Source organism: Phyllostomus hastatus, unplaced genomic scaffold (genome assembly GCF_019186645.2).
Source record: "Phyllostomus hastatus isolate PE091 unplaced genomic scaffold, TTU_PhHast_1.1 phas_contig_86, whole genome shotgun sequence".
Taxonomy (NCBI): domain Eukaryota; kingdom Metazoa; phylum Chordata; class Mammalia; order Chiroptera; family Phyllostomidae; genus Phyllostomus; species Phyllostomus hastatus.
The window spans coordinates 88,620,296-88,642,430 of record NW_025333977.1 but is presented as its reverse complement, the minus strand read 5'-3'; the positions used below and the strand labels follow the sequence as shown (position 1 = coordinate 88,642,430).

Sequence of the window (22,135 nt, the reverse complement as noted above, 5' to 3'; positions counted from 1 at the left end):
AAAGTCAATGTCCAGAAATCAAAGGCATTTCTGTATACCAACAATGAAATATCAGAAACAGAAATCAGGGGAAAAAATTCCATTTGATATAGCAATAAGAAAAATAAAATACCTAGGAATAAATCTAACCAAGGAAGTAAAAGACCTGTACTCAGAAAACTACATAACACTGAAGAAAGAAATTAAGGAAGACACAAACAAATGGAAACATATACCATGTTCATGGATTGGAAGAATTAACATCATCAAAATGTCCATATTACCCAAAGCAATTTATAGATTCAATGCAATGCCTATTAAAGTACCAATGGCATACTTCACAGATATAGAACAAACACTGAGTTCTTTCTTTCTCTCTGCACCCCCCCTCCAGGCATCCAAGTTCCATCACCACTCAGGTTCAGGTGAGACAGAAACTAATCTCTTTGGAAACCCCCTAAAAAGCAGGAACATTTGATGTACATTCTACTGCTCCTCTTTCCAATGAGAGAAGGTGTAAGTTGGGCTTTCCTCCTGAACACAAGCTATACCAATTTTGTGGAGGGGCTGACATAGTCAAAGTGAAATTAAAGGGCTGCTTAAACCCATTTCAACTTGCCAGTTCTTAGCTTTAAGCTTGCCTGAGTATAACTTTTTACTGGTTCCTTGGCCATATATTGTTGTTACATCAGCCCCTCTGTGGGAGAACAGGGTCTGAAGCTATCTATTCTGATATCTTGCCAATGTCATTCTCCACCAAATTTTTATAGAGTATTTTTCAATTATTTTTCTCTCAACCTTACTGTACTCTTTTATGTGAAGTGAATATATTATAAATAGCATAGAGTAGGGTCATAATTTTTAATCCACTCTGCCAATCTGTGAATTTAAATTGGAGTATTTACAGTATTTACACTTAACCATTGATGTGTTAGGGCTTTAGTCTGTCATTTTTTTTCTTTCCTGTTTTGCCCTGCCTACGTATGGGTTAACTGAATTATTTTAGTACATCTATTTCAATGTGCATTTTTTAAGTGTATCTGTTTGCATTGGGCTTTTAAAAAATGGTTGCTTGAAGTATAACAATTTGTCACAGTCTACTGGTGCCATCACACTACCATTTTGAGGAAAGTATAAAAACATTACCTCCCTTTACATTACCTTATCTTTTCCCTTTTATATTGTCTAAATATTCCCCCTAGATGTAAATAAAACCACACCTGACAATGTAACTATAATATTTTACTTAACCATCAAATATAATTTTAAAAACTCAAGAGAAGAAAAGCCTATTGCATTTACCCACCAAATATATTTTTAAAAACTCAAAGCTGATTGTATTTACCCACATTTTTGCTACTGTGTTTTTCCTTCCCTCTTGATATTCCAAGGTTCCTTCTTTTATCATTTGCTGTATGTTTAGAGAACTTACTCTAGCCACTCTTTTAAGGTAGGTCTGATGCTGACAAAATTCTTTGTTTCTTTCTTCTGCAGATGTGTTGATTTTTCCTTAATTCCCAAATATTTTTGCTGGGTATAGCATTCTGGGTTGCCAGTTCTTTTCTGGCAACACTTGAAAAGTCTTTTCCATTTGTCCTCCACAGTTTCTAATGAGAAATTCACCATCATTCACATTTGTTTTGCCCTATAGGTAAGGCATCACTTCTCTCTTGCTATTTTCATTTTTTTTTCTTGGTGTTTAGTGTTCAGAGGTTTGACTATGATGTGACTCATATGGATTTCTTGTGGTTCATTCAGTTTCTGGAATCTATAGGTTGACATTTTCTGCCAAATTTGGAGAGTTTTCAGGTATTATTTCCTGATATACTTTTTTCAGCCCTATTCTTTTTCTTTTCTCTTTATTCACTGGATTTCCACGGACACAAAAGGTAGAGGGTATATGGCTCATCACTGTTTGGCTGTCATGGAAATTTTTCTCCCCACAGGATCTCCTTCGACACCACAGGTGATGGGTTTCATCAGCATCCAGCAGAGTTAAAAGTCCCAGCTTCTTATTCAGCCTTTGTTTAGAGTCAGAAAATGATACTCTTCTCAGGAGGAAGTTGAGGCACCTTTTTCATAGACCACTGAAGGTAAACATCTAGGGTCCTCAATCTGCCTTTGTTTGAGTGGCTGGGGTAGGACAATAGTTTTTTTTTTCCTCTGGTAGTTAGCTAGAGAGATTATTTTCTAAAAGTTTTCTGTCTTGATAGGCTATCCTTTTTCATGCCCTTTAGCTACAGAGGACTAACTTTTGTTTGTGTTTTATTTGTTTGTTTGTACCCATTGACAGATCCAGGTTGCCAGCTTCTTCAGCTCTAATTCTGGGATATATGAGACAAACCAACCAACCAAACAAACAAACAAACAACCAAACAAACAAATAAACAAATAAAAACACCCAAAACAAGAAACTTGCCACCACGTTATTCCATGGGACCTGGGGGCCTCGCCAGTATGACTTCTCCTCATCTTTTCCAGTCATCTTATGCTTGTTTAATTTAATACTATTTAGGGTTTTTAGTTGTATTCAGTGGGAAAAATAGGGAAAACTTCTTCTAGTATATTGTCTCATAAGCAGACTAACTTATTATCTTTTAAATCTCACCTTTATCTATTGGTATGTCTCTATTTTTATTCCTACTATTAGAGTAGGCTGCTACAGAAAGCAGTGACTTTTCTGGTGCTGTAAGTTTTGAAGTATACTTTAAATAACCACCTGATATAACAGTCATTTGGCAGGAATTAAGAGATGTTGGTAAGGGACTTCCTTAGGCTAATAATCTATGATTTTCACAGGAATTCTTCCTTGACTAGTCTCTTATGATTTTTCATACTTTGACTTTCTCCCACTGTTATAATGTACATTTAATTATTTTTGTTATATGTCTAAGTTCTCAGTAGTTTGATTCTATCTTCCACCAGGGTTATAATCTTTGCACAAAATTTGTATCTTATTTTTATTGTTAACACTATTAGAGATGCCCCCCATCACCCTCAACTTTGTCCACCTCCACCAAGATTCCACCCTCCCCTCCCTGTGGCCTTCACCACACTGTTGTCTGTATCCACAAACTATGCATGTATGTGTCTTACATTTTTACTTTTACTTAAACTGTCAGTCTGCCTAGAGCATAATTATGAGAAATCGTAAAAGCTCAATAAAATATTTTTGATGATGAATTGATAAATTTAAAAGATACTTCCCACTTACCCAGTAATAATAATTTCTGGATATGTTTGTGTTCCAAGGTTCCAAGCTCCTCCAGTGATTGGCCACTCCTAAATATATTATACAGGAACAGTTTATAAGTTTATTTTTAATTTTAAATAACTTAAAAATGTAAAGTGACAATATTTTTAAATGGTGAAAGATTTTCTTAGAACTCAATAGCTGTAAAGTAGTGGAGGATAAAGTATGTAGCCATCTTTTAATTCTTTCATTCAGCAAAATATTCCAAATGTATAATTCCATCATCTTTAAAAACACTGATATTAACAAAGATTACCATTCATATTAAAAAGTCAAAGAAATATTTTCAATGATACAAATACAATGTTGCTACATTTGCCATATGATCTATGTATTACCAAACTACTGTGGTGCCATTTAACACAGAATACTATGTTAATTGTGCCCCCACCTCCACCCCCAGAGTTATTCATCCCAATAGTCCTGTACAAATAACAGAAATCATAATAGGTGGTCTAATACAATTGTAAGTATTTGAATCCTATAGTAAGTACAATAAAATGGAATTCTAGAAAGTTATTTAATAAATGACTTTTGATGATTGTCTTATTAAACATTGATTGATAAGAAATGACTAGAGTTGACTTGGATTTATTAAAATATAATCCTTCATCCAAAATAGTTAAAAGTTACATTTTATAATTCAAATTTGTTACTTTAAATGTATTCTTAGTATAAAAATATATGTGATAGATAAGTATACCAGTATATAATATGTACATATTATATAAAAAATTTCTATAGGTTTTAAGCTATGTACCATTTAGGAAATTTGAATTCCAGAGGTTATGTTTTTTATTGATTCCAGCTTTTGATTTCAAAAAAGAATTTAGTTTAAGTATTCTTCTACAGAAAGTATGAAAATAGTATGACAAAAATGTGTAATCACATGATATGAATATGAATCTAACACAATTTATTTTTAACTGCTACTTTTACCTTATTACTGTATCCTTGTTTTTTATGCTTAACTCCTGTAGCATAGAGTACTAGAATCAAATCTGGAGGGCAGTCGGCAAAGTATGCTGTGCAAGTAACTGGTGATTCATGAATGTCCATGGGATATGGATTTTCAAAGATTGGAAAACTAATAGATAAATACAATATATTAGGTTCATTTTGCAATGATAAAAAATAAAATAACCTATAAAGCAAATCCCAAACCTTCTATATATTAATTATACATTCACTTAATTGTTTTTATGCACCATAAGAGTCATATAAAGTACTTATCTATAAAATACAATATGAATATTGGTAGAATTTTACTTGTATAAGTAAATTTTTTCTATAATTCAAAAATTCTACAATGATACCACTTTAATCTAAATATTTATATAACATACTATAAGTATTAAAATATCTTAGTAAATTTTTCCATGGGGAGATAATATATAAGTAAATGTTTTTTTTTTTCTGCAGGAGTAATTTAAAGATGCATGTGATTATACCATGCTTGAGATAATTTCCTATGTAAACTAGAGAATGTAGAAGGCATGCAGAATTACTGATGCAGTAAATTTCATATCCTCAAGCCTACCATAATTTTAAACAGGCATATAAGTATAGAACCAAATTAATAATACTTATACCCACAATAAATTGTGTAGTTCTTACTTACCAGATGTACCAGGCACTAAAGAAATAGAATATTACCTTATGTCCTATCTGTTCCAGGTTTGTGTGATCATGTTACTCCTGATACAATGTATGCTTTTGGGGGTGGGTGGAGAGGGGCTATTAAAAATAATTTCCTTCCTATACTGTTAGGAATTTAATGAATAATTTAGTCCAATCTTCAGAGTATGGTATATGTGAGTGTGTGTATGCTACAAATGGTTTCCCAAATAGGAATAGTAGTATATGCAAAATCAGGTGGGAAGAACAAAGTTGTGTTTAAAAAATGCCAAGTACATAAAAATGGATGGATTAGAAGTCCCCTGTTTCAGGGCAGAAATTATCAACATTTCTTAGATTGAAGAATTAGAAGTAAAATAAATGTATCAGGTTAAAAACCAGATCTATAATTTGGAATTTGATAATAGCAAGTGGTGGCAATGATAGACTCCAGACAAGGTGTGACACAAGTGGTTGACACAGGTAAACAATATAGCAAAAGTGCTTGGAGAAAGATATTTTAGTATATTGGCAAAGACTATGGAAAATATACTTTAAAAAGAAATATTGGCTAAAAATTTATTATAGGAATTTATATGTAAAAGTGTAAACTGGTTGCTATGGAAATATAAATCCAAGAAACCAAGAAAAGAAGAAATTGTAAGCCCTAATGCTTGCTTTTATGTAGAGGATTGAATGGGGGAGAAGGAAGGAAGGAACTTGAAAAGGAATCCAGAGGTTCTAGTCAAGATGATGGAAAAGGTAGAAGCTGTAATCATCTCCTCCCACTACCACATAAAAATTATAACTAAATTATAGGACAATCAACTTGAATAACCATCTGAAGACTGGCTTAACAGAAGTTCTGTAACTTTAGATATTCAGAAAAGACACATAGAAGCAGGTAGAATGGGTGGAGACACATAACGAACTGGCCCCACTCATAAATGTGGCAATGGATAATCCAGAGGGATATTTCAGTTGCAAAGGTTTCCCCTGAAGAGTGAGAGGTTTTAGCCCCTACTAAGCCTGGAACACCAATGCTAGGAAGAAGAGCCCACAGAACATTTGGCAATGAAAATCAGTAAGGCTTCCATTTGTCTGCATGAGACAGGAAGGAGACTGTTGGAAACCCATGTATCACCTTAAAGGGATAACACACTAACTCTCACTCACAGGAACTCAACGGTGAACTCAGGTAGAGGGACAAGAGCTTTAAGGGCCCCAGAGTCATACATGGAGAGACTGAGTTGTGTGGTTTTGGGGTGAGGGCTGAAGAAACAGTTGCCAATGTCCCTGTGTTGAGTCTTCCTTCAGCATGTCCCATGGGTACCATGGGACTGAGCTGGGCCTTCCCCCCACATGGCATTAGCCTGATGAACTACATTAGCTCCACCCTGATGACTCTCTGAAACCCTGACCTATCCAACTCACACACAGCCTGAGGCCCTCATCAGTGGCAACCAGCCTGGGCCTGCATTTTGATCTGTCTTAAAAAACTCTTGACCACCTGTCTTCACTTAGCATAACGCTCTCCAGGCCCATCCATACTGTCGCAAAAGGTAGGAGTTCCTTCTTTCTTTCTGCTGTATTCCATCATGTAAATGTACCACAGTTTTTTATCCATTCATTCACTGATGGGCACTTAGGTTGCCTCCAGCACTTGGCTATTATAAATCATGCTGCTATGAACATTGGGGTGCATAGGTTCTTTTGAATTGGTGTTTCAGGGTTAACCAGAGAGGAGGAGGAAGGAGGATAATGGGGGAAAGAAGGGGAAGAGTCATCAAGGAACATGTATAAAGGACTCATGAACAAACCAAAGGCAGGTAGGATTGGAGGTAGAAGGTGGGGGTTGGTGGGGCAAGGGAAACAGGTGGGGGGGGGATGGAGACAAATGTATTTGAACAATGATTAAAAAAAATAAAAACTCTTGAGGATTTTTAGTTAAGCTCAGAGAGTGCCAGAGATACAAATGGTGAAACTGAATTGTGTGTCTTCAGGGTGAGGGGCAGCTTCCTACACTGCCAATAGGTGCCACAGTTCCTGTGTTAATCCCTCCCCTTACACATCCAAATCTTAATCTGTATTATACTGGTAAATTCTATTAGCTCTACCCTGTCAACTCCCTAAGACACTATTTCACTTCAAAGGTCTATAGGCCCCAGGTGGTGGCAGCTAGCCTCATTGTACCCTGAGACTTTGGCTGAATGGACTCAGACCCAGCACTGGTACCAAGTTTGAATTTGTATTAACCTGGTGAATACCACTTGCTGCACATGGGTGTCTCCCTGAGACCCTCATGCAAGTCATGCACCACTGAGGTTCTTTCAGTGGTTGACATGCAGGCAGCTGGCTGGTCTTAGGTTGCCTTGGCCCTTTTACTGATTTGCCCCAGCCCTGGTACTGGTGGCTGTTGACCTCAGCGTGCAGCTTGGCCCCTCCCACACCCTTCCAGTTCTAGCAAAGGCAGCTACTATCTTGGATCATACTGTAGTTCCCAACACAAAGTCCCAGGCCAGTACCAGGCAGTGTTTAACATTGACCTGTGCTAGAGTCACTCTAAAGAAGCTAAAGTACAAATACACCAAGTGGGTGGCCTCAGACCACAAAAGAGCACCAAATGATTGGTTCCACAAGAGGCACCCCAAAAAAGAGGTCTTGGCAGGCACCAGTCCCAGCTGGAGAAAATTCTAATTCATGGTGTCAGCACCTACATAGGACCTCATATATTATGGCCTTGGCTACTACTCACAGCCAGCCAGCCTGAGGGTAAACCCCACACATGATGAGCCAATAGCAATCAACACTCAACTACAACAAAAGGGAACATATAACTGACACAAGGGACACTCCTGGAGCAGGTGGATCAGGTGATCAAGAAAATTGTGCCACTGGGCCCCACAGGACACCTACTACATAAAGCCACCACACCATGATTGGGAAACATTGAAGGTCTGCTTAACATAGAAACACAGAGTGGCATCCAAAATTGGGAGAAAAAGAAACATGTCCCAAATAAAAGAACAGGAAAATTCTACAGAAAATGAACTAAATAAAATGGAGTCAAGCTCACAACAGTGATTATAAGGATTGTCAAGAAAGTAAGAACTTCAACAAAAAGATAGCAAGCATTAAAAAAAATGGAAACAAATAAAAAGAACCAGTCAGAAATGAAGAATACAGTAACTGAAGAATACAGTAGAAGGAATCAACAGCAGATTAGGTGAAGCACAAGAGGAATCAGATCTGGAAGATAAAGTAGCAAAAAACATAATCGCAGCAACAAAAATCTTTTTTAAATGAGGATAGTTTGAGGAACATCTGAGATAACATCAAATGTAACAACATTTACATCATAGGAATATCAAGAGATGAAAAGAGAGAGCAAGGGATTGAGACCCTAATTTGAAGAAATAATAACTGAAAACTTCCTTAACCAAGTAAAGGAAAAAGAACCAAAATCCAGAAAGTAGAGAGTCTCAAAGAAGATGAACCCAAAAAGGCCTACAGCAAGACACATCATAATTAAAATGGTAAGAGTTAAAGACAAATTAAGAATCTTAAAAACAGCAAGAGAACAGCTACTTAATACAAAGAAACTCCCATAAGACAGTGAGCAGGTTTCTCGACAGAAACTTTTCATGTCAGAAGGCATTGGCACAAAATATTCAAAGTGATGAAAAGCAAGGACCTACAACCAAGACTACTCTATCCAGCAAGGCTATGATTTAAAATGGAAAGAGATAAAGCTTCCTAGAAATGAAAAAGCTAAAAATATTCATCACCACCAAAGCAGTAAAAGAAATGTTGAGTACTTCTTTAGGAAAAATAAAAAATATTTTATACACCAATAATGAGCTATCAGAAAAAGAAATCAAGAAAACAATCCCATTTACAACTGCATCAAAAAAATTAAAAGACCTAGAATAAATTTAACCAAGGATGTAAAACATCTGTACTGGGTAAATTATAAGGCACTGAAAAATGAACTGAAGAAGACACAAAAAAGTGGAAGCATATACTATGCTCATGGATAGGAAGAATTAACATCATTAAAATGTCCATACTACCAAAAGCAATCTACACAGTCAACAAAATTCATATCAAGATATGAATAACATTTTTCACACGACTAGAACAAATATTTCAAAAATGTACATGGGACCACAAAAGACCCAAATAGGCGCAGCAATCTTGTAAAAGAAGAACAAAGTTGGAGACATCATATTACCTGATATCAGACTATACCTACAAAGCCATAGTAATCAAAACAGTATGGTACTGGCATAAGAGCAGGCATACAGATCAATGGAAAAAAATAGAGAGCTCAGATATAAACACATGCCTACATGGTTAATTAATGTATGACAAAGAAGACAAAAACATACAGTGGGGTAAAGACAGTCTATTCAATAAATGGTATTGGGAATACCAGACAGATATACACAAAATTGAAACTAGACTACCTTCTTATGCCACATACAACAATGGGGTGGGGATTGACTGTGGGAGTGGGGGTTGGGTGGTGGAGGCTGGTCAGGGAAGAGCAATGATGAAAAATGTGGGGGAACTGTAATCAAACAATAATAATAAAAGGAAAAACCTATTATTTTAAAAATAAAAAAATATCAAAATGGATTAAAAATGTAAGACTTGAAACCATAAAACTCCTAGAAGAAAACATCATCAGTAAACTCTGATATTTGTCTTAGCAATATTTTTTATGATATATCTCCTCAGGCAAAGGAAACAAAAAGTAATAGTAAATAAATGAAATTACATCAAACAAAAAAGTTTTGGCACAGCAAAGGAAATCACCAACAAAATTAAAAGACAGCTTAGTGAAGGGAGAAAATATTTGCCAATGATACATCTGATAAGGGGTTAATATCCAAAATTTATGAAGAACTCATACAAGTCCACATTAAAAAGAAATCCAATTAAAAATATGTGCAGTGAGAAGAGAGATCCAAGATGGCAGAGGAGTAAGTGAAAGCTACACTAACCTCCTCCCAGGACCAATCTGGAATTACAACTAAATTGTAGAGAAATCACGTTGAATAACCAACTGAACACTACCTGGAGATAAGCCTTACAACAATACACAGATAGGAGAAAAAACACTTCAGCACTAAGTGACTGGTAGGGAGTGTGGAGGAGACTGAACAGGGTTGGCTGGACTCTCATGGTTGGCAGATTAAGTACCAGTGCAATAAGTCAGTAGTTAGGGGATTCTCCCTGAGAGTGTAGGGTCTAAATCCCAAGGTGGGTTTCCCAGCCTACAGCACCAGAGGCAGAAAGGAACCCAAATAACATTCAGCTGTGAAAAGCAGCTGGGGTTATATCTCCTAGGGAAGTCATATGAGATGCAGTGAGCCTTTTAAAGGGCCAAAGCACAAAATTTTGTTTGTAGCCAGCAAAAGGCGCCAGGAAAGGGAGGGCAGAGTGCACTAGAAGTAATTGACAGTTTGGGGTTGATGGCTTTGAGGGAACTAAGGGAACAACCTCCAGGACCCCTGAGCTGAGTCACCGCCCCCGCCACCCCCATACTGCAAAAGCCATTTCTGTCAGGCAGAGCACTCCCCTCTGAATGGCATTAGCCTGAGGGGAATGTCTGCAGGAATTCCTCTGTCCAACCCGGTGGTGCTTAAGCCTGACTGCTGATAACAGATTGATTAGATTAAAGAAACCAATCACATTAACAGATGATTAGTTTAAAAATCTAAGGTGGAAAATAAAAAGAAACAGGCAAAATAGGAAGACAAAGAAATAGACCCTGAATGAAAGAACAAGAGAATTTTCCAGAAGCACGAGATGACATGGAAGTAACCAATTTATCATGCAGAGTTTAGAGTAATTATTATGAAGATACTCAACAGCATAAAAAAAGCCATAGAAAACAAACAAGTATCAGTGAGAAATAAATAAATGTGAGATAAGTAATCTGAGATAAGTAATACACTAGAAGGAATAAAGAGTAGCTTAGATGAAGCATAGGATAAAATCAGTGTTTTGGAAGACAGGTAGAAAAAACTCTTCAGGTAGAGAGTGAACAAAGGATTAAGAACCTATTTGAAGAAATAAAAACTAAAAGCTTTCCTAATCTGGTGAAGAAAAAAGTCAAACAAGTACAGGAAGATCAGAGTCCCAAACAAACTGGACTCAAAGAGGCCTACACTGAGACATAATTAAAATGACAAGTCTTCAAAATAAGGAGAGAATCCAAACAGCTGCAAAAGAAAGGCATGTAATTATCTACAAAGGAGCACCAATTAGATTGTCATCTGAACTCATCAGAAACATTTCAAATTAGAAGGGAGTGGAGTGAAATATTCAAGGTGATGAAATCCAAGGACCTGTTACTAAGGCTACTTTACCTAGTAAGGCTATCATTTAAAATCGAAGGAGAAATAATGAGGTTCCCAAACAAGAAAAAGCTAAAAGACTTACCAAACTAATACTGCAACAAATGTTAAAGGGTTTGCTTTAAGAAGATGAGAAAAAGAAAAAGGAAAAAAAACAGAGGAAAACAGTCTAACAATTAAATGGCACTACTTACGCATCTATCAATAATCACTTTAAAGGTAAATGGCTTAAATTCTTCAATCAAAAGACAGAGGGTAGCTGAATGGATAAGAAAACAAGACCCATATACATATATGCTGTCTCCAAGACATCCATCACAGATCAAAAGATACACACAGACTAAAGTAAAGGGTTGGAAAAAGATATTTCATGCAAATGGACAGAAAAAAAAGGCTGTGGTAGCAGTACTTACATCTGACAACACAGACTTTATAAACTAAGGCTATAGTAAGAGACAAAGAAGGATATTACATAATGATAAAGGGAACAATCCAACAAGAGGATATAACCCTAGTAAACATTTACATACCCAATATAGGAGCACCTAAACATATAAAGCAGATATTGATGGACATAAAGGGGGAGATCAACAGAAATACAGTCATGGTTGGGGATTTTAACACCCCACTGACTTCAATGGGTAGATCTTCCAGGCAGAAAGTCAACAAGAAGACAGTGGACTTAAACTATACCTAGAACTAATGGATTTAATTGATATCTTCAGAGCACTGCACCACAAAGCAGCAGAATATACATTTTTTTAAGTGTACCTGGAACATTTTCTAGGATAGACCATATTTTAGGACACAAAACAAATCACAATAAACTTAAGATGATTGAAATCATACTAAGCATCTTCTCTGACCACAATCTATGAAACTAGAAGTCAACCACAAAAGGAACAATGAAAAACATGCAAAGACATGGACAGGTAAATAACATGGTATTAAATAATGAGTAAATCAACAATGAGATCAAGTCCCAAAAGATACCTTGAAACAAATGAAAATAAGGACACACCAATTCAAAATCTATGAGACATGAGAAAGCAATCCTAAGGGACAAATTTATAGTATTACAGGCCCCTTTCAAAAAAAAAACAAGAAAAGCTCAAATAAACAATCTAACTTCACATTTAAAGGAACTTGAAAGGAATAACAAACAAAGCCCAATGTGAGTAAGGTCAGAGCAGAAATAAATGAAATAGAGTCTAAAAAATGATACTAAAGATCAATGACTCCAAGAGCTGGTTCTTTGATAACAAGGTAAACAAGACTGACAAACTTTAACCAGAGTCATCAAGAAAAAAGAAAAAGGACCCAAATAAATAAAATCAGAAATAAAAAGGGAGAAATAACAACTGACACCAAAGAAATATAAAGGATTGTAAGAAAACATTAGGAACAATTATATGCCAACAAGCTGGACAACCTGAACAAAATGGATAAATTCCTAGAAACATACAATCTTCCAAAAATAAATCAGGAAGAATCAGATTATCTGAATAGACAGATTACACCTAATGAAACTGAAGCAGTAATAAAAAAAAAACTCCAAACAAAGAAAATCCCTGGATCAGATGGCTTCACAGGTGAATTTTACCAAACATTCTGAGAACACCTCTGCTTCCAAACTATGTCATAGAATTCAAGAGGAAAAAAGGCTCCCGAACTCATTTTATGAGGCCAGCATTATCTTAATTCCAAAACCAAAAGAAAGAAAATTATAGGCAAATATCACTGATGATCATAGATGCTAAAATCCTCATCAAAATATTAGCAAACCAAATACAGCAATGCATCCAAAAGATCATATACCATGATCATATGGGATTTATTCCAGGAATGCAAAGATGGCACAACATTGTCAAATCAATAAATGAGATTCACCTCATAAACAAGGTAAAGGATAAAAAGCACATGATGATATCAATAGATACAGAAAAAGCTTTTGATAAACTCCAGCACTGATTTATGATCAAACTCATAGTGAAGTGGGAATAGAGGGAACATACCTAACATAATAAAGGCCATGTATGACAAACCCACTGCCAGCATCATACTCAAAGGGCAAAAACTACAAGCGTTCCCTTTAAGATCAGGAACAAAACAGGGATATCTGCTTTCACCTCTCATATTCAACATAGTACTGGAAGTCCTAGCCACAGCAATCGAACAAGAAATAAAAGGCATCCAAATTAGAAATGAAGAAGTAAAACTGTCTTTATTTACATGTGACATGATACTGTACATAGAGAACCCCAAAGTTTCACCAAGAAACTACTAGATGTGATAAATGAATTCAGCAAAGTAGCGGGATACAAAATTAACATCCAGAAAACAGTTGCAGTTTATTTGCCAATAATGAAATAAAAGAAGTAGAAATTAAGAAAAAAAAATCCCATTCACAATTGCTTCAGAAAGAATAAAACACCTAGAAATAAACTTAACCAAAGATGTAAAAGATCTGTCCTCAGAAAATTATAAGTCACTGAAGAAAGAAATTGAAGAAGATACTAATAATGGAAGTGCACTATCTATGTTCATGGATAGGATGAATTCACATCATTAAAATGTCCATACTACCCAAAGCAATCTATAGATTCAATGCAATTACTATCAATATTCCAATGACACATTTCACAGAACTAGAACAAATATTTCAAAAAAATTACATGGAAAAACAAAAGTCCCCACATAGCAACAGCAATTCTGAGAAAGAAGAACAAAGTTGGAAGGATCATGTTACCTATATTGAACTGTACTACAAGGCCATAGTAATCAAAACAGTCTGGCACTGGCATAAAAACAGAGACATAGACCAATGCAATAGAATAGATAACCCAGAAATAAACCCAGACATTTATAGTCAATTAATATCTAACAGAGGAAGCAAGTACATACAATGGGCTAACAATAGTTTATTCAATAAATGATAATGGGAAAATTGGTCTAGAAAGATGAAACTAGACCATCTTCTTACATCATACCCAAGAATAAATTCAAAATGACTTACAGACTTAAATATTAGACCCCAAACCATAAAAATCCTAGAAGAAAACATTGGCAGCAAAATATCAGACATTGCTTGTAGAAATTTTTTATTGAACATATCTCCCCAGGGAAGGGAAAGAAAAGGAAAAAATAAACAAATGGGACTACACCAAACTAAAAAGTCTTTGAACAGCAAAGGAAATCAACAAGATAAAATGACAACCCACAGAATGTGAGAACATATTTGCCAATACATCTGATAAGAAGATAATATCCAAAATTTACAAAGAACTTATAAAACTCACCACCAAAAAAAAAAATAAACAACCCAATTAAAAAATGGGCAAAGGGCTTGAACAGACATTTCTACAAGGAGGACATATGGATGGCCAATAGGCATATGAAAAATGTTCAACATCACTAATCCTCAGAGAAATGCAAACTAAAACCACAAGGTGATATCACACCATACTTGTCAGAATGGCTATCATCAATAAATCAACAAACAGAAAGTACTGGTGAGGATGTGGAGAAAAGACAACTCTTTTGCACTGTTGGTTGGAATGCAGACTGGTGTAGCCACTGTGGAAGGCAGTATGGAGATACCGCAAAAAATTAAAAATGGATCTTACTTCTGACACAGCAATTCCAGTTCTGGGAATATATCCGAAGGAACCCAAAACACTAATTCAGAAGAACATATGCACCCCTATGTTCACTGCACCATTATTTACAATTGCCAAGATATGGAAGCAGCCCAAGTTTCCATCAATAGATGAGTAGATGAAACAACTATAAATGAGTGGATAAGACAACTATAGGACAATTACACAATGGAATTCTACTTAGATGCAAAAAGAAGGACATTTTACCCTTTGCAAAAGCATGGATGGACCTGGAGAACATTATCCTAAGTGAAATAAGCCATTTAGAGAAAGGCAAATAGCATATGATTTCACTCATATGTGGAATGTAATGAATAAACTGAACTAACAAGGAAAATAGACTCATAGACGGAAAATAGAGGACAGCTAGTGGGGTGGGGGATTAGAGTGTAGAGGGATTAGGCAAAAAAGAAAAAGGACTCTGGACATGGACAACAGGGTAGTAATTGCTGAGGGGGATGGTGGGTATAAGGGGACAAAATGGTAATGGAAAACTATTATAGAAATTATATATTTTTTAAAAATGGACAGAGAACATGAATAGATACTTTTCCAGTGATGATGTACAGATGGCCAATATGCATATGAAAAGATGCACTATATTACTAATCATAAGAGAAATGAGAATTAAAACTACAGTGTAATATCACCTCACACCTAGCAGAATGGCTATTATCAATAAATCAATATGGTGAAAAAGGAAGCCTAGTGCAGCACTGTTGGTGGGAATGCAGATTGGTGCAGCCACTGTGGAAAACAGTATTGAGGTTTCTCAAAAAAGTCAGATAGAGAAAGACAAACATCATACAATTGCACTTATAAATGGAATCTACAGAAAAAATAATTGAACAAAATAGAAACAGATTCCTAGATACAGAGAATAAGTTGTTTGTTGCTAGATAGGAAGGGTTTGAGAGGAAGGGTTAAAACAGTGAGGGGATTAAGTCATACAAACTGGTATTTATAAAATAGTCATGAGGATATAAAGTACAGCATAGGAAATATAGTCATTAAATTGCATTAACTATGTTTGGTGACAATGGGCACTGGAAATAGAAAGGAAATCGTTTTGTAAAGTATATGATTGCCTAACCACTATGCTGTACACCAGAAACTAATATAAATAATACTGAAAGTAAAGTGTAATTGAAAAATAAAAATCAATGTTCTTAAAAATTGATTAAAAAATAAAAGTATACTGTATAATTAAGTAAAAAGAAAGAAAAAATGGTTAAGATGGCCAGCCATGATGGCAAAACATGTAGAGACAGTATTTGCCTCCTCCAAGTCGAAATTACAACTAGCCCTGGACAATGCCTCTAAGTCTGATACTGTTGAAGACTTTTGAGCTCTGTACACCCAAATCTGGTTGTCTAGTCATTAAATGCCTGGCTGTGACTACTCACTTTTTAAGGTTAATATTGAGCCTGTGGGGGAAGATGAGAAATACAAACAAGGAAGATGATGGCTAAGAGCCTTGAACAAACAGCAGAGACAAGTGACCTAAATGCTGTTGTCTGAAGACACCGCTGTGCCTTATTGGAGAATATTTGGTGACTACAGTGATGATGTCTGTGGAGCTGTTGTCGATGTTATAGCTAAAGGTGATAAGATAGCAATATGGACTACTGAATGTGAAAATAGAGAAGCTGTTACAAATACAAGGAGGGTACACAAAGAAAGGTTACAACTTCCTCCAAAGATAGTGACTGGCTATCAGTCCTATGAAAATACAGGTACTAAGAGAGCCATCACCACTAAAGATAGGTTTGTTCTTTGAAAAGAAACCTTCTGTATTTCCATGTCTTTAGTTGTTTTGCTCATTTGTTCATTTTGTTGATTGCTATCATCATTTATAACAAATATGTCTAGCAGGGGAGACAGTGTTCATCAAATGTTTTACTGTCCATATAAAGGAATGGAGAGCACCATTCTCACAGCAGTATTTTCTGTTTGTTCCTGTTGCCCATAACATAATGGAAAAAAAAGTAAAAGAGGCACTCCATCTTATCAGTTCCCCAAATATGCCATTTTCCTTCAGTCAATAGACTAGTATACGGCCACACAGTACATTGTACAAGTTTTCATAACTGTTGCTTTTGTTTAGGGAAACAGCAGGAATGGATTCATTTTGCTTGTCTTGATTTTCTAAACATTATGTGTGCCTTTAAAATCTATGATTTTCTCAGTGTTCTCTTGACGTATCTAGTGTAGTTTTCATTACTGAACCAAATCACATTTCTGTAATTCTAGCAAAACAACAGTCCACATAAAGACTATTTACCACCTAATAATATTAGCTTGGCCAAGAATTTTGTTTAGTTTTCTTCATATGATGGCTCTGTAGCACTTGTCTTTAACTTCATTCAAAACAGTTTTATTGGATTGTATTATGACAGCTGTCATATCAGCATGCATTTAAAAAAAACATAAAAATTGGTGAATTTTTGTGCAGCCATTTTAATATTGAAGATGGAAGAAGATATACAACATTTTCAGCATAGGTAAAAACACAGCTGAAATGCAAAAAAAAAAAAAAAAGATTTGTGTAGTGTATGGAGAAGGTGCTGTGACTGATCAAATGTGTCCAAAGTAGTTTGTGAAGTTTCTGGATATATTGACATTTTGGCCAAATAATTCTTTGCTGTGGGGCTGTCTTATACATTGGAAGATGTTTAGCAGCAACCCTGGCCTCTTCCCACTAGAAGCCAATAGTGGAGGTAGCTGACATACTCAAAACATTCAAATCAATAAAGTCATTGGTGAAAAAATGAAAATGGGTCTTTTATGGAAAAAACTAAATGGACTTTTTGTCCAACCCAGTCCTAATGTCAATTACTAATAATGTCCTCCAGTATTTTAACTCAAATGAATAGATTTTAAAAATAGTTAGTTTTATTCTAAACATGGATAACTTACTTGGTCTGTGTCAGATCAACTACAATGAGATCTTTCTCCAGAAGTACTACAACTGCATAGGGTTCTTGAAATTCTACAAATTAAAAAAAATGAAACAGTTTTCATATTTCATACTTTATAAAGTCAACAAACTATATTTCCTTTATCTGCTGTACAAATTTTATTTACATAATTTGAGAAGACTGAAATATGAGCCAAAGAAAGAAGTATCAAGAGCATTTTTAAAGAAATATGTTATATTTCTCAAATTTAATGTTTATGACCATTATAGGGAAGGAGGGAAAATAAGAAGTTGCATAGCATAGAGCTAAATATACCTAAAAATATGAAGTGATGATGGTAGATTATTTGAGGAGAGTGAGTTTGTCATTTCCATCTCACAAGCATTTATCTTATTTTTCTGTACCTTACATTTTAGATTTAATTTCATGTCTACAAGGAAATATACTAAGGAAACAGTAGTTCTGCTTATCTGATGTCTGATACCTACTCATCTCCCTATGAGAGCAACACTCATACTAAACAATTTGCTTTCAATTCAGTGTGATTTAACATGTATTTAAAGATTGCCTACAATGTTCCCAATGGTACACACCTCAAAAAAACAGAATCTAAGGATAGTCTAGGATTTTCAAGTTCTTAAAATTCAACTCTCCCTTTCTGCTTTCCTCCTTTCCTTTCTTTATGTGTTACAGAAACTTTGTAAGAACAAAGGGAATCTGGAGAGTAAGAGGGACAAGTCCCCATGCTCATAGGGTTTATATTCTAGGGATGTATGCAAACCATGAACAAGTAAACAAATAATTAATTCAGAAAGTAATGTGGGCTATGAAAAAATAATGTTAGTAATGGTATAAGAAATGACATGGTTGGATTGGGAGCACTAATTTAGTTGTAGTGGTCAGGGAAGATATTGCTTTTCATCTATAATAAAGGAGTAATAAGGGAAAGCCAAAATTAAAGTGTTATTCTCAATTTAAAGAAAATGTATTTCCAAAAACATTTTACATACATGGTATTTGATGCTTTGTAGCTATAGCAGGTATTACTGTATTTCTGCTTCATAGGGAACATTGAGGTCCAAAAAGGTTATAAGATTGGCACAAGTCTACAAAGCTAGTAAGTGACAGAATTGATATTTTAACCAAGAATTTCTAACTCTAAATTCCATCCTGCTTTCCTTATACCAGTAGTTTCTACTGGCCAGTTTAAGAGGTATTTAATCATAAATTGAACAATCACTTGGCAGTGACTTTGTTCACAGTGTGGTCTTGGATGGTAAACTGAAATAGATGGCTTTCACAGTCTTTCCAGTCCTGAGAAGTTATAGAGCCTATTCAGAGATCACATGCTATGAGAGAAAAACTAAAACCATGAACTCCAAAACTCAGGAGCATGCCATTGCTTGGGTGCCTATCTATGTGACAGTATGCAGTCATATTGTTTGCTACTCAAACTGTCCTAAAAATGAGGCTCTTTCCCCTCTTCTTCCATATATTTTAGAGCTATTTTTCAACATTGTTTCAATACTTCTAGGTTGTTTTTGTTTGTTTATTTGTTTTGCTTTTCAGTTGAAGAAGACTGTGGTTTGATACTACTGGTTTCCTCTTTTTCTTCTCTCCCCTTGTTTAGAAATATTATCTGTTGGTGAGCATAGATTACTTGCGGGATGGAGGGGGAATACATAAGCAACTTAATAATAGTGGTTGCTTTTGGAAGGGCAGAGAGAAAGCTTTCATTATATACTGTTGTGTATTGTAGGGTACTTTTTGGGCATTTTCATGTATTATTTTAATTAGAACTAGTGAATAAGGTACATTTATATTTTACTGAGTAAGGCTAAACTATTTCTCTTAGTCCCTGACAAATAAAAAGCTCCATCCTCATTACTGCTTCTCAAAAAACAGACATGTATGTGGCTTGGAACTGATTTGACTTGGTTACAATACATGTATAATATATTTAACATTACTAGAAACTGTCCTAACATTTCTACTGATGTACAGAAATTTATATACAAACACACACATAGTGTTTGACCTTTGCAACCACACACTTTGTTTTTACTACTGGCACAGGCAGCTTTCTCTAGGCTCTTTGATTGGAGGAATTTTCAAACGCTCAGCTTTTGGTCCCTTGTTAACTCTTTCTTCCTTTGTTTATCATTGGTTGTCATAACTTCAGAGAACATCTATATTCTGATGTTCACAAATAAATATTAATGACCTCTCCTTTTTCTGTTCTCTAAACAACTCCAAGTCAGATTTATCTTTCTCTCCTTCAGAAAACTGTTATGACTGCATATGAAATCACTATTCTTAAAATATGTTATCTTTGACTCATCTATCATGTCACTCCTAATCCAATTTTTGACCAAATTCAGTGGGTTTTGCTCTTTCCATTCTTACAGGCAGTACTCTGTTTCAGATCTTGACCATTTTAAAGCACATTAGCACAAAAGTCTACCAGCTGGAGTCTGGAAGTTTTTAGACTTCAGTGTCTCTCTCTTCAAACCCACACACTCTTGTTGGGTGAATCTTACTAAAATATTGCTTTCTTTCATCTTAGTATTTCCTCAGAATTCCTCTCTATCTCCCTATTTCCAAATATCTCCAAAAGGCTTTCAATTTTTTCCCTAAATTGACCTCACACTAACAAATCTCACAATTTCTAAAACCTTTACTTAATATCCTTTTTCAAGGCTGAAGTAATTCTTCAAAGCCTATATCTAAATCCTACTTTTCCACAAAGCTCAGCATGGATATTTCAGTCATCAACCTTCTGACTAGCCTTAAATGAGTACATTTCAAAAACTCTTGACTTATATAACTCAGCACTTAAGATGCCATGTTTTTTAAACTGAGGTCATATATCTCCCTCATCTGACTAGACTTCATATAATTTGACATCAGAGCTCAGTTTCCTACTTCATCTATACTCTCAACAAGTTCTGAGTACAGTACTGAGGCCACAGAAGCATCCAATAAGTATTTGTTGATTAACAACACAGGGCAGTAGTCTGTCTCCAGCAACTCTAGAAATAAAGTGTCACATTGATTGTTATCTCCTACCAGCTTAACCCATCTTTTAAATATGAAATTCAAGAATTAAAACACATTAATATATAATAAAATTCCCATAGTTTATAAAGTACATCCACTTTGGTCTTCCAATAACCATTTGCTATCATTATTATTATTCTCTGTCTACAAATGATAAATAAAACTCAAAAATGTAAAGTGACTTACCCAAGGTCACATAGCCAGTAAATGGCAGAGCTAAATCATAAACCCAAATATTCTCCAAGTCCAAGTCGCTAAGTCCAGTGATCTCTCCCCACATGCTCCTTCTTGAAAATGTGGTAATGTATATATACAGTATGGTGCTTTAATAATAAACTCATAATTCCCTTTATATACTTCACCCTTTTAAATGTTTAATTTTCATTGTTAAAATATTTCATTATCACTAGATTCCATTATATAATTTGCATGTAATTTTTATGTTTACAAAAAGTTTTTTTTTGGGGGGAATGATAAAAATATAAAAGCATCTTTCCTCCCAAAGACCCTTCTGACAATTATTCTCAAAACTGAAATAAATCACTAACCACACATCAGCAATCCCAGAGTAATCAGAGGTGCTGCAGTTGCATCTGACACAAAGCCAGATGTGAAACAGATGCAGCACCACCAGAGTTACAGATCACTGATATTAGGTAAGTGCTTTAACTTTGATTAGCATTAGAATGGAATAGGTGGAGCTGGTCTAGGAGAGGCTATTAGGAGACCTCAGTTTCCCCAAGTGATTTTACCCTAGACCCCTATAGGACCCTCCCAGCTCAGCTTCCACCATCCTTATCAAAGTTTAAAGCACTTACCTGATATTGAACCTGAAACTCCAGCATTGCTGCACTACATCTGTTCTACTTCCAGTTCGTCAAGTAGGTACAGTTGCAGAACCTGCTCCAACACCTGTAGCTCACAGTGTTGTATCATAGTAGATGTCAGCTGCCAAAACTAAAAATATTTAAGCTTAATTTTGTTAGGAATGTATTTCAAAAGTAATTTTTCAACATTAATTGCTTCATTTTTAGTTACTTACCATTCGGATAGGGTGTTTCACATAAAGTTAGAAATTCAACAATAGGATGATCCATTTCAAGTACTGTAATTGCTTTTCCATGCATTATGGTTAAACTTGGTCTTCTGCAAGCTTTGTCATAGGACAGTCCACCAGAAAATATTATAAATGGTTCACTACATAGGAAAAAGAGTTAATAAGATGGTGAAGTCTTTTAAGATAACACAATATTACAGGCCTGAGCCAATAAAAAAACA

At 35.3% G+C, this 22,135-nt stretch overlaps 1 protein-coding gene and 1 pseudogene across 4 annotated transcripts in view; one reads left to right on the top strand and one right to left on the bottom strand.

Annotated features, from left to right (window-relative positions):
• Nucleotides 1-22,135, bottom strand: part of STXBP5L (syntaxin binding protein 5L) — a 346,905-nt gene that overhangs the window by 163,676 nt on the left and 161,094 nt on the right. For all 4 annotated transcript variants that reach the window (XM_045851924.1, XM_045851926.1, XM_045851925.1 and 1 more), the window contains exons 11-14: nt 21,900-22,054; nt 17,796-17,868; nt 4,172-4,319; nt 3,194-3,261 (exon numbers count right to left, since the gene is read on the bottom strand). In XM_045851924.1, the coding sequence (XP_045707880.1) occupies nt 3,194-3,261; nt 4,172-4,319; nt 17,796-17,868; nt 21,900-22,054 (444 nt within the window). The remainder of the gene's footprint in view (nt 1-3,193; nt 3,262-4,171; nt 4,320-17,795; nt 17,869-21,899; nt 22,055-22,135) is intronic.
• Nucleotides 16,126-16,656, top strand: LOC123826918 (annotated as a pseudogene).